This window comes from Eumetopias jubatus, unplaced genomic scaffold (genome assembly GCF_037043125.1).
Source record: "Eumetopias jubatus isolate StellerSeaLion01/CBP00866 unplaced genomic scaffold, mEumJub1_p1.0 scaffold_15, whole genome shotgun sequence".
Classification (NCBI taxonomy): Eukaryota; Metazoa; Chordata; class Mammalia; order Carnivora; family Otariidae; genus Eumetopias; species Eumetopias jubatus.
The window spans coordinates 41,615,676-41,627,939 of record NW_028274821.1 but is presented as its reverse complement, the minus strand read 5'-3'; the positions used below and the strand labels follow the sequence as shown (position 1 = coordinate 41,627,939).

At 41.1% G+C, this 12,264-nt stretch overlaps 1 protein-coding gene across 2 annotated transcripts in view; it reads left to right on the top strand.

Moving 5' to 3' along the window:
• Positions 1 to 12,264, top strand: part of TTC39B (tetratricopeptide repeat domain 39B) — a 116,710-nt gene that overhangs the window by 29,855 nt on the left and 74,591 nt on the right. For both annotated transcript variants that reach the window (XM_028107308.2, XM_028107309.2), the window contains exon 2: positions 6,517 to 6,551. In XM_028107308.2, the coding sequence (XP_027963109.2) occupies positions 6,517 to 6,551 (35 nt within the window). The remainder of the gene's footprint in view (positions 1 to 6,516; positions 6,552 to 12,264) is intronic.

Below are 12,264 nucleotides of genomic sequence, written 5' to 3'. Positions count from 1 at the left end.
TTAAGTTTATATATTTCTCTCTTAACTAGCAATGTGCCCCTTCTTCTTATGTGTGGAAAGATTTACATCTAATATCTAAAAGATCCTCCTGGTATGTCACTGTGATAAACTATAACAACGGATGTCAGTCTGGTTTCCCATTTTGAACATCTTTTTAAAAATTAAGTTACATTTTATTTTAATTCCATTACAGTTAACATACGGTGTTATATTAGGTGCACAATACAGGTGTACAGTATAGTGGTTCAACAACCATTTTGAACATCTTCGTTCACCAGGGGTGAACATCATGCAGAGGAATGTTTGCAGTCCTTAGGACCCGAACACCCATGGCTGTTAATCCCCACCCTAGTCCCCGGGGAGGTTTGGGCATCCTCTTCATGTCTCATGTCCTGGGAATGGTCCAGACGTGCCCCAGGGCCAGGGGTAGAATCTGTGACTTGTCAGAGTTCTTGGCAGCACTAGGGTTCTTTGAGTCCTTGGTACCAAACACACAGCTTCATTGGTCAGTAGAGTGGAATGGTGGGTGAAAGCTCCAGGGAGGAGGGTCTGGGGCTATGGGGTGGGGGTGGGGGTCTCGCACTGAGGAGGAAGGTGTCTACAGAGCCCCATCAAACCTTGTCATCCTAAAGAACAACAGTTCAATGAGAACAGGGTAGCATCAACTCCTAGACCCAGGAAGTCATCCATATGAGAGAGGGCAGAATGGAGGTGGAGGCAGAGGAGGAGGAGGAAGAAGAGGAGGGGGTAAGGGAGAAACGAAGAGGCCTAGGGAAGTGATTCAGCCTTTTGGATTTGTGGTAGCTAGCTTTAATTTTCATCATGTTTCTTCCAGCTTTTTCTTGGAGTAATATTTGCCACATAGTCCTTTTCATACTGCAAAATAAAATTCAGATGGAGGGGCTTGAAAAGTTGTAAATCCATTGGGTCTCTTTGGAAGTTAATACAGAGTGTTCATTCATTCATTCATTCATTTATGAGAGAGCATGCTTGTGCATGTGTGGGGGTGGGGGAGGGGCAGGGGGAGAGGGGGAGAGAGGGAATCCCAAGCAGGCTCCACACCCAGTGCAGAGCCAAGGTGGGGCTCGATCTCACGACCCTGAGATCATGACCTGAGCTGCAATCGAGAGTCGGACACTTAACCAACTGAGCCACCCAGGTGCCTCAATACAGAATATTTAAATTACTACTGGTAATAGCATATTTGTCATTTTTATTCTTTGCCATGCCCCACTAGGGATTAACAGAATGTAAACCTTTTCATCAGCGGTATCTTAAGAGTCTTAGATAGATATTTGTTAAGAACTTAGGGTCGCCTAAATGCACCTGCATGCATTTGTGCCACTCAGAATATGACAAATGTAACAAATTGAGATGAAAATTGCTTAAAAAGCCTTATAGTTGATGCAGCACCCCATCCCCCTTCCTCACTTCTGTGTCTCTTCCCATAACCAGGGTCCTCCATCCATCTGGGGGCAGGGGGAGGTTTCAGGCTCCCCACCCAGCAGGAGCAGGCCCTGGAGTGCCAGCCTTTCATCCAGAAGGTCCTCCAGGGACTCTTTCACATACAGGGTTAGCCCATTTGCTAAATCAAAATAAAACCGCTCAAGGTAAGGACCTTTCCTCTTAAGACAAGGGTACTCAGCCAGCCAGTCAGCAACGATTATTTGCTGAGTCTGTGAAGTGCAAAATACTATGCTGGGTTATAAAGTGGATTCGAAAGGTGTACGAAGGCCCTTGACTCCAGCCAGGGAGTCAAAATAGGCTCTGGAAAAAGGTACCATTTTGAGGCAATGCATGATTAGGAGCCAGGTGTGGCTCAAATAAGCATTTGTTACACTATGCCCAAGGGTAGTTGCTCCTCAGGGTTGGCCCAGCGTGGGAATGGGGGAGGCCAATGCAGCAGCCTTCCAGGAAGAAACTAAACACAGGGGCTTTCCTATGAGCATGTCATATTTGTCAGCAGCATGATCTTGCCTCTCTTACTGTCTTTCAACTGGAAGGACTCTGGATGCTTCTCTGATCGTATGTGTTTCAACTGGAGTTCACATGTTGAGCCTACCCAGGACTGGGAAGTTTAAGGGAAACAGCTTGCGGCGATCACTGGGCAAATAAAAACCACCAGTGGAGAAGCACTGGGAAGTTGGTGGTGAGTGGAGAAATAAAATAAAGAGGCCATAGGTAGAGAAATCTAGTTATGCTCTGTGGAGAATATATGCGGGTGCTGGGTTGGAGGCTGTTGACTAGCAGTCGGGTCTAATGCCAGACCTAGGGATCTTGATGGGAATCCACAGAGGAAGGGAGCTCCTGAGGCAGCGGCAGCAGAGGGATAGAATTTGAGCTGGGTGTTGAAACCTAGAGAAACAGAAGGAAAAGGAAGCCATTGGGGCTCCTGGGTATATGCTGCGGGAGGTCTGAGCAGATGTCTCTGACTTCTGGTCTTTCTTCCCCCGGCAGAGTCCACATCAGTTTTCTCACGGATCTGGGAAACCATCATATTTGCAGGTACCTAGGGAGAGAGTGTGTTGTTGCTGTTAATGTATAATTTCCACAAATTACAAATATAATTCCCATAAAGATATAAAATGAACGTGTCAAAGTTTAATTTGACCCATCAGTGGAGGAAACCAGTGAGATGGTAAACTGATTGAAAGAGTATTTGAGGAACTGGGTATTTATAGGCTTAAAAAACAAGGGTAGATTAAGATTGCTAGGTCATACGTAAAACTGGGTAATGCCCTACAGGGTAATAAAACTGTAGTCTTTAAAAGGTTTTCCTGCCATTCAGAAATCTAGAAGTTAACGTGTAACCTCACACTGTCTGCGTTCTAATCAGATAGTAAATAGTCAAGTCAAACACAAGGATATTCTCCTAGAGAATGAGAGAATTGCTGGGAGGAATTGTTCAACAGTGCTGCGGTATGACCTTGAGAAGACACTGTCCCCTCCTCTCCCCCCCTCGGTCCCCACCGCTCCTGCCCAGCTGCCTGAGTTCCGGGTTGTGCATAGTTTGGACGTTAAAAAAAACAACTGGGAGTTGAAGATCTGAGATTGAATCCCAGTTCCTTCCCTTACCAGCTGTGTAATATGGGTCAGGTAATTACCTACGACTGACCTGGATTTACTTGCTATGAATGGGGAGGAACGAGTGAGAAAACTTTTGTAAAATTCCTGGCACATGATAGGGGCTCGATCAATCTTAGTTCTTCTCTTTACCTTCCTTTTTTTTATATATATGCAAAATTTTATTTATTTATTATATATAGAGAGGCGGAGTGCCTGTGAGCAAGGGAAGGGGGCAAAGGAGAGGGAGGGGGGAAGAATCTCAAGCAGACTCCTCAATGAATGGGAGCCTGGGGCTGGGCTGGATCCCGTGACCTCGAGATCACAACCTGAGACAAAACCAAGAGCCAGATGCTCAATGGAGCCACCTAGGTGCCCCACCTTTCCTCTTTTTATTTTTATATTTATTTTATTTTTTTAAAAGATTTTATTTATTTGACAGAGAGAGACACAGTGAGAGAGGGAACACAAGCAGGGGGAGGGGCAGAGGGAGAAGCAGGCTTCCCGCCGAGCAGGGAGCCCGATGTGGGACTTGATCCCAGGACCCTGGGATCATGACCTGAGCCAAAGGCAGATGCTTAATGACTGAGCCACCCAGGCGCCCCACTTTTCCTCTTTTTAAATGAAAAACGTTTTTCACCTTTTGGCTGGCCTTCATAGATGAAGTTCTCTCTCTCTCTCTCTGTCCCTCTCTTTCTCATCTCTAGTTTATTAGAATAATATCCTAGAACTCTGGTAGATTTTCTCCATTCCTTTTTTTTTTATTTTTTTACATTTTATTTATTTGAGACAGAGAGAGAGAGAGAGAGAGCACAAGCAGGGGGTAGTTAGCAGAGGGAGAGGGAGAAGCAGACTACCTGCCGAGCAGGGAGTTTGATGCAGGGCATGATCCCAGGACTCAGATCATGATCTGAGCCAAAGGCAGATGCTTAACCCTCTGAGCCACCGAGGTGCCCCTCAATTGGTCATTTTTAATAGTGGCCAGAGAAGCATCTTTTTATTCTTGGCTTAGGTTCTTTTGCTTCAGGACTAGCTCATTTCTCTTCTACTAGTTGGTTTATGAGCTTCTGCTTTTGCTGCAGGAAAGTGCGATTAAGATTGAATTGCCTTGACTATACCTACCTCCCAATGTAGTAGATTAATGGGTCAGGGATCCTAAAGTCTGAACTTCTTTTTTTTTTTAATAAAAAAATTTTTTTAAGGTTTTTTTTTTTTTAAGATTTTATTTATTTATTTGACACACAGAGAGAGAGTACAAGCAGGGGGGGCAGCAGGGAGAGGGAGAAGCAGGCTTCTACTGAGCGGAGAGCCCAACATGGGGCTTGATCCCAGGACCTCGGGATCATGACCTGAGCTGAAGAGAGACACTTAACCAACTGAGCCACCCAGGAGCCCCCTTGAAGTCTGAACTTCTGCCACTACTTACAGTGTTGTTTCTTCTTAGTGTTTGTATACTTTTTTTTCTTTCCTGCCTAAATGTAGAGCTCGATGTAGTCTAAACATTGTTTAGTATCAATTGTCACACAAGGGAAAAGTTCTATAACCCTCTTTCCTCATTTCTGCATCATAGCTGGAAATGAGATGATGTAATCAGTGCCTTGATAGCCTGAGCTCAATTTACTCATTCATTAGGCAACATGTATTTATTGACCAACTACTCTGCCAAGCCCTGGTGATTTTTCTGTAGACATAAGTAAGAATCTGCTCTGATGGAGACAGACTGTAACCAAGTAAGTAAACAAGATGATTACAGATTTTGATAAATTTTATAAACGAAATAAATCAGATGACAAGAAACTTTAAGCTGCTATTCTTAGTAATTTTAATTGAGGTTATTAGAGACATTCTCTATCTGAGTTGGAAATAGAAGGATGAGAATGAGTCAGCCACAGGAAGAGTTGAGTGGAGAGCATTCTAGGAAGGAGAGCATGATGAAGAGAGGTGTGGGATGAGTTTGGCTTGTTCAAGTCACAGAAAGACAGACTTGCACATGAAATGGGGTGAGCCAGGGTGCAGGTCGGTGGAGAGGTGGTCAGAGGGTGGTAGAGCCATCTAGGGCTCTGTAGATCATGGGAAGGAATTTGGGTTTTTTATAAGTGCAATGGAAAGCTCATAAAGAGGCCTAGGACAGGGAGCCTGGGTGGCTCAGTCGGTTGAGCGACTGCCTTCGGCTCAGGTCATGATCCTGGAGTCCCGGGATCGAGTCCCGCATCGGGCTCCCTGCTTGGCGGGGAGTCTGCTTCTCCCTCTGACCATCTTCCCTCTCGTGCTCTCTATCTCTCATTCTCTCTCGCTCAAATAAATAAATAAAATCTTTAAAAAAAAAGAGGCCTAGGACAGTGAAATGGCACAAGCTTATGAAAACAAGAGAAAGAAAAGAATACAGCTGTGTGAAAACTCAGATGGAGGGTGTCAAGCGTGGGAGTGGGGAGACCAGTGAGTTCCTTGTGCTGGGGTATGATGGTGGTGGCACAGACGTAGGGAGAAAGATGCTTTGAAGAGTGGACTAGTTTACGGAGAGTCCCGAATATCTGAATGAGAGCGTGCATTTGATTTTTGCAGCTATGAGGGAGCTTTGTGTGTAGGTAAGTTTGTGAGTGGAAGTGTATTTGTAAGTGTGTGTGTGTGACTGTGAGTTTGAGTGGGTGTGAGTGTGTATCTGTGAGGTGTGTGTGTGTATTTGTAAGTGCATATGAGTGTGTGTGTGTGTGCACACTTGAGTTTTTTCCTGTTGTAGCTTTTGAATGGGCAGGCCAGTGGCATGAAGGAAAGGGCTGCCTTTGTGGTATAGATTAACTGGGGCAAAGTTGGTGGGAGGAAGACTAGCCAGGAGGTTAGTGGAGCTGGATGTGAAAGGAAGGCCCAGAAACTTGGCTGTGGAGTAAGAGAAGACTAAATTGGGCAAATCCAGGGACGCCTGGGTGGCTCAGTTGGTTAAGCAACTGCCTTCGGCTCAGGTCATGATCCTGGAGTCCCGGGATCGAGTCCCGCATCGGGCTCCCTGCTGCTCAGTGGGGAGTCTGCTTCTCCCTCTGACCCTCCCCCCTCTCATGTGCTCTCTCTCTCTCTCATTCTCCCTCTCTCAAATAAATAAATAAATAAAAATCTTTAAAAAAAAATAAATTGGGCATATCCAGTTGTTTTATTCTGTATCTGGATGAATGAGACTGAGAACTGAAACATAATTCCTTTAAGGAAATCACACTCTTCATATTAGCCCAGTGTGATTGCTAGTTTTATCTGTCTTAATTATTTAAAAAAATTGAACCTCACTAAAATTCATTTGCTTGATTTCTCTGGAAGACAGCCTGTTAGTAAAAGTTGAGTGAATCTACTGCATCCCACCCAGATTGTTCCCTAACCCTCGCTCCTGCACTTATGTACATACTCATTTTCTCACATTTGGAGTTCTTAATTCTTGAGAAACTCATTGTATTTTTTGTTCCCCTCTAGGACATCTTTGAAGATGCAATGGAAACCATCTCTATGTAAGTAGTAACATAATTAAAAGTATATAGTAAAGAAAAATTGATGGTTCTCTTATATAAAATGTGTAAATATTTCTTCCTTACTTTTTGAGGTTGTGACTACTGCCAAAAAGAAATCAGTTCTGTAATTCAGGAGTTAGAATGTGATAACGCTTAAGAAAGAATCTATCTGATGTTACTAGCAAATATATTTTTGAGTATTATTTCTTGTAACCTTAATTCAACTAAAAAGAAGAAATGTTTTCCAACAAATTTATTTGTTTATACCCAACCCTGTGACATCTTGTGCATGTGTTTTTACATGAGTAACCTCATATTGTGGAATTTCACTTTTGGTGTGCTCTTAATTTTATTACAAGCATATCCTATAAGTCTGCATAGTTTTTGTACTGATTTTACATGATACCCTGTTAGAGCAAGTGGAACACTACAATTATCCATTTCTCCTTTGTTAGACATTTAGGTTGTTAACCAGTTTAAAAACTTAAAACTAAGTAATGAGTATTTTCATGTATATAGCTTTGTCATGTTTTTTAATTATTTCCAAAGATTAACTTCACGGATGTAGGATTACTGGATTAAAAGGGATAGAGATTTTTATTGCTCTTTATACAATATTAAAAAAAAAAGATGTATTTATTTATTTTAGAGAGAGCCCGAGTGGGAGGGGCAGAGGGAGAGGGAGAGAGAATCCAAAGCAGATCCTGCGCTGAGTGCAGAGCCTGATGGCGTTTCAATCCCACTTGTAGATGGCTGCCATCTCTTAGGTCTTCACATGACAGACAGACAGACAGACAAACAGGCCTCTTCATACAAAGGCACTAATTTCATCATGGGAGTCCCCTTCTCAGGACGTCATCTAAACCTAATTTTCTCCCAAAGGCTTCATCTCCAAACACCATCACAGTGGAGGTTAGGGCCTCAACACATGAATTCTGGGGGACACAATTCAGTCCATAACACTTTCAAAAGAGTTTTGTCAGTTTATGTGGTTACCAATACTGTGTAAGTGAAGTGGTTTAAAATGTAGAATCACGGGGCGCTTGGGTGGCTCAGCTGATTGAGTGTCTGACTCTTAGTTTCTACTCAGGTCTTGATCTCAGGGCTGTGAGATCAAGTCCCTCATCGGGCTCCACGCTCAACAAGGAGACTGCTTGAGATTCTCTCTCTCCCTCCCCCTCTGCCCCTCCCCCTGCTCACGCTTGCTTTCTTTCTCTTTCTCTGTCAAATAAGTAAACAAATCTTTAAGGAAAATAAAATTTAGCATCACCACTGGGTGCTATTTGAAACGGTTTTGCTACTCAAGTAATAACTAATTGCTTAAGTTTTTAAAATTTTTCTTTATTACCATTGTTTACCACATTGTAGTTCCTTTTATATAAGTTCTAGTCTAACATGCTTAACTTTTTCTCACTGTCTCTCTTACATACTTAGGAACTTTAAAACAGATATACAGTTTAATCTTTTGTTATATTTGCTTCAGATATTTTCCCTAATTGCTATTTTTCTTTATGTTAGTTACACATTTTTATGTTGTCCAAAAATTTTAATGTTTATATTGTTGAATGTTTGTTTATGTGAAAAAGAAGAAAGTTGTGATTAGGACTAAAAAAAATAAGCTCTTTATTTTGGAATAGTTTTAGATTTATAAAATTATTGTGAAGATAGTACAGAGAGTATTTGGAAATGGACTTGAATTAGTCATAAATGGATATTGCAAATTCTAGGGCAACCACCAACAAAAGGGAAAAAATATAACTGATATGTAAGAAGGAGAGAACATGAAATTATATAAAATACTCAATTAAAATCACAGAAGGCAGACCAAAATAGGAACAAAGAACAAGGGCAAAAATTAGAAAACAGTAATAAATATGGTAGATGCTAATCCAGCCACATTAATAATCACTTTGCGTATCAGTCATCTATATGTATCAGTTAAGACAGAGATTGTCAGCATGGGTCAAAAACAGGACCCAACTACTTGTTGTCTATGAGAAACTCACTTTAAATATAAAGACACATATAGATGAAAAGTAAATGGATGGAGAAAAATATACCATGCCAACTCTAATGAAAAGAAAGCAGGAGTAGCTATTAATTTCAGACAGAACAGACTTCAAAGTAAGGAAAGTTATCAGAGATAAAGAAGGGTTTTACATAATGATAGAAGGATCAATTCTCCAGGAAGACATGACAGTTCTAATGTGTATGTGTCTCACAACAGAACATCAGAGTACATGAGGCAAAAACTAATAGGTGACTCTGCTACCATAGTTGATGACTTCAATGCCCTTCTCAGAAATGGACAGATCCAGTTGGCAGAAATCAGTAAGGGCATAGTTGTACTAAAAATGAAACTACCCAAACGAAAACCCCTGAACTTAAGGCAACTGGATTTAATTTAGATCCCTATCTCCTGCTAACCCTAAAATTGCTAGCCTACTATTCCAACACCATTTGCTGTTTGTGAAAGAAAGAAGATTTATGTATGATGCTTCCTTTATCAAATAACAAATCATTAAAATAATGGTGCTCTGTTTCTGGGCTTTCTGTTGTGTTCCTTTCATCTGTGTGTCTGTGTCTGCATAAAAATTGCTCTTTTGTTCAACTGTTTCAGGTGTTTCAATGTTAGTATGACTGGTTCTTAAAAGAACAGTGTCCCAACAATGACCCCTGTGATGGTGATGCTTTTGAACACTACCACACTCCTGAAGTATCTAGCATTTTATTTTCCATTCATTGCCTCTTTCAGCCTCTCTTCGGCTGTATATATCCACCAGCATTTTCTTTCTTTTTTTAATTTTTACTTCCCTGTCCCGCTCAGGTTAGCAAACCCTAAGTTTTACCTATTCTAGAATTTATCTTGCTCTTTTAGATTTCTGGTGTGCATTATTTCTTGTGTCCCTGAAAACAGTGTCTTAAACAGTTTGTTTCCTTTTTGATGTTGCCAAAATGTCCTTGGTACATGTTCTTGTATGTAGCAACACGTTATAGTAATATATCACCAGATATATTATGGTAATACATCACCTAAGAGAGAACCTTACCTTTTTGAAATAGAGTCCAAAGCCAGAATGGGTGGCCAAAGTAGATATTAGAGTTCATGCTCTAAAACTCTTGCCCTTTACCTGTAGTGGTGGGCTCCATCCAGAGTCTGTTTACAATTAATTTTGACCTGATTCTAATAAACTTTGCTTTTTGGCATAATTTTGCTGGAGTTCTGGAAGGTATGGTGAGGGGGGTAGCTTTAGAGGTCACTTTGCTGATGGTGACAAAAAATGACAGTAAAAGAAGAAAGAAAATGTGACATACAGTCATGGCACTCCAAAGCACAGCCTCAGGGTTTTACTTTGCTTAGGTGGACACAACCAGATGCACCTTTCTAGAGAGACCAGCCCTTGGATTTGACAGGCTAACTTGTGATTCAGTCCCAGTGTCCCATTTACTGGCTGGGAGGCATGGGATTAATTTCTCTGAGTCTCAGTTTCCTCATCCTTGCATAGATTTATGGGAAGATAAAATGAAATTTAATTTAAATGTGGTAATGGAGTAAAGCACATAGTAGGTGCTCTGTAAATATTGGTACCTTCCTATTCTCCCCACCCCCCAACCCCGATTGCTCTTCAGTCTCCAATGAGAAAATCATGTTCATAATTCTGTCTCTGAGACGTTGGAAAAAGGTTAAATTATATCTAATATATTCCATTTAAGAAGATAGAGACTTGTGTCATGTATATTAAGGAAATTTTAGAATGACCAGAAATGTTTTCAAATGACATTTTGAAAGTTAGGATATATACTTCATTCGCAGGAGACCTCCCTTGGATGGTTCCTTTTATTTCCTCAACACAGAGTGTGGTGTTTCTGTACTTAAGTCTCCTGTGTTACTGACCCTTTTTGAAATTAAAAATATTGCAGAAGTAATCCATTATTCAGCCTTTTTCCTTTTACAAATTGTTTTCCCTATGATTACAAATACATGTTGTTAACAATTCTTCAGTTATTTTTTTGTGTGAACTTTTAGTCTGTCCTTATTTCAGTTTGTCAATATTTTTCTCTTGTTTCCTCTTACCTTTGTGATGCTGTGACATTCCTTTCATGACTCATTAGCTGCTAAGCTCAGAAGAGGCTTTTTCCTCATGCTGATTGAACCACACATTTTGGTTTTATGTCTCTAGTGCCGGTAGTGATGCTTCAACTTCTCTGTAGCAAGATATGGTCCCCGTGCCAACCTGATGATTAATTTATTCCTGTGAATATTTTTGCCTGAATTTCTAATGAAAAGATGCAAGCTAACAGATGAGGGAGGCCTTAAATTGTTTCCACAAAAGTATTTCCTATTTTCTTTTTCTGCTTAATGGATTTACCACCGCAAACAGATTTTCCTACTTCTGAATCTTTGTGGTAACCACTGTGTTATTTTAACTATTTTGGAAAGTTGCTAGGTTTGCAAACTGCTAGATCATACAAACATCTCTACCATTTAGAACTGAAGGGAAAAGAAGAGACTTTTTTTTCAACGGTCAGTGGCACATTGAACGGGTCCTTTTTAAAAATTAAATTGGGAACTTTCTGATCTGCTCGGCATAAGGAGGTGACCTTTTTGGGAGGGACTCTAAATTAGACCCATGTTACGATCTATAGAAATTTGCCAGAGGATTAGCGGTGCTTTAGTGTCTCGCTTCCTGATTTAACAGTTCCCTGCTGGCATTACTTCTTGGTTCTCTGATGACCAGTATCCTTCTTTTCACAACTATCATCTCTGACGGTATAATGGTGGATATAAAGAGTCTGTTTATAAATCGACTGTGATATGACACTCAAAGAATAAATAAAATGTTTCAGGGGTTCCAAAAGAGAGCTAGGAGATAGGAGGCTGGCACTGCCTTTGGGTTTTGAGGGATACCAGAATTACCTGACCCCCCTGTGGACAAAGTGAAGATGCGTCACCGAGGATCCCTGGCCTCTGTCGAGTGGAGGGTGGAGATTAACCACTTGGAATCATTGTAACTTGGTAGTGGTTGTTGTTGTTGTTTTAAAGATTTTATTTATTTATTTGAGACAGAGAGAGCATGAGAGGGGGAGAGGGATAGAATCTTCAAGCAGACCCTCCACTGAGCATGGAGCCCAACACAGGGCTCGATCTCAGGACCCATGAGATCATGCCCTGAGCCGAAACCAAGAGCCAAACGCTCAGCCCACTGAGCCACCCAGGCGCCCTCATGACTTGGTAGTGTTTTTGATTAATCTCTTTCTCATAAAGACCATAGGGGGCAATGGACCAAAAATCTAATTAACTGGAGGGCCCTGGTCGGGTACGAGTTAATTAAGATTTTCTTTTTTATTCAAAGACTGTTAGAACAGATGCGAGTTTAATATGTTCTCAGCAGTAATCTCTTATATTCCATAGCATCTTGTTCAGTTTTTGAATTTATCCTTACCTAGAAATGGGGATGTGTTGAGTCCTGAGGCAGTGTGAATGCAGTGGGGATGAATGTGTTTATGTGTAAGAACTACTGTGAATTTGTCCTTACCTCTAGAAATCGAAATAGACATTTTTAACTGAGTGGTAAGAAGCTTACGATGGAAATAAGAATATTTTGTAGCATAACATTTCTTAGGGACTTTTCCCGTTTTCCTTCTCTGCACCTTCTCTTTTGAACTATAAATGGTAGATTATGATGAGATAAAGCTTTCGAGGCCATTTTGT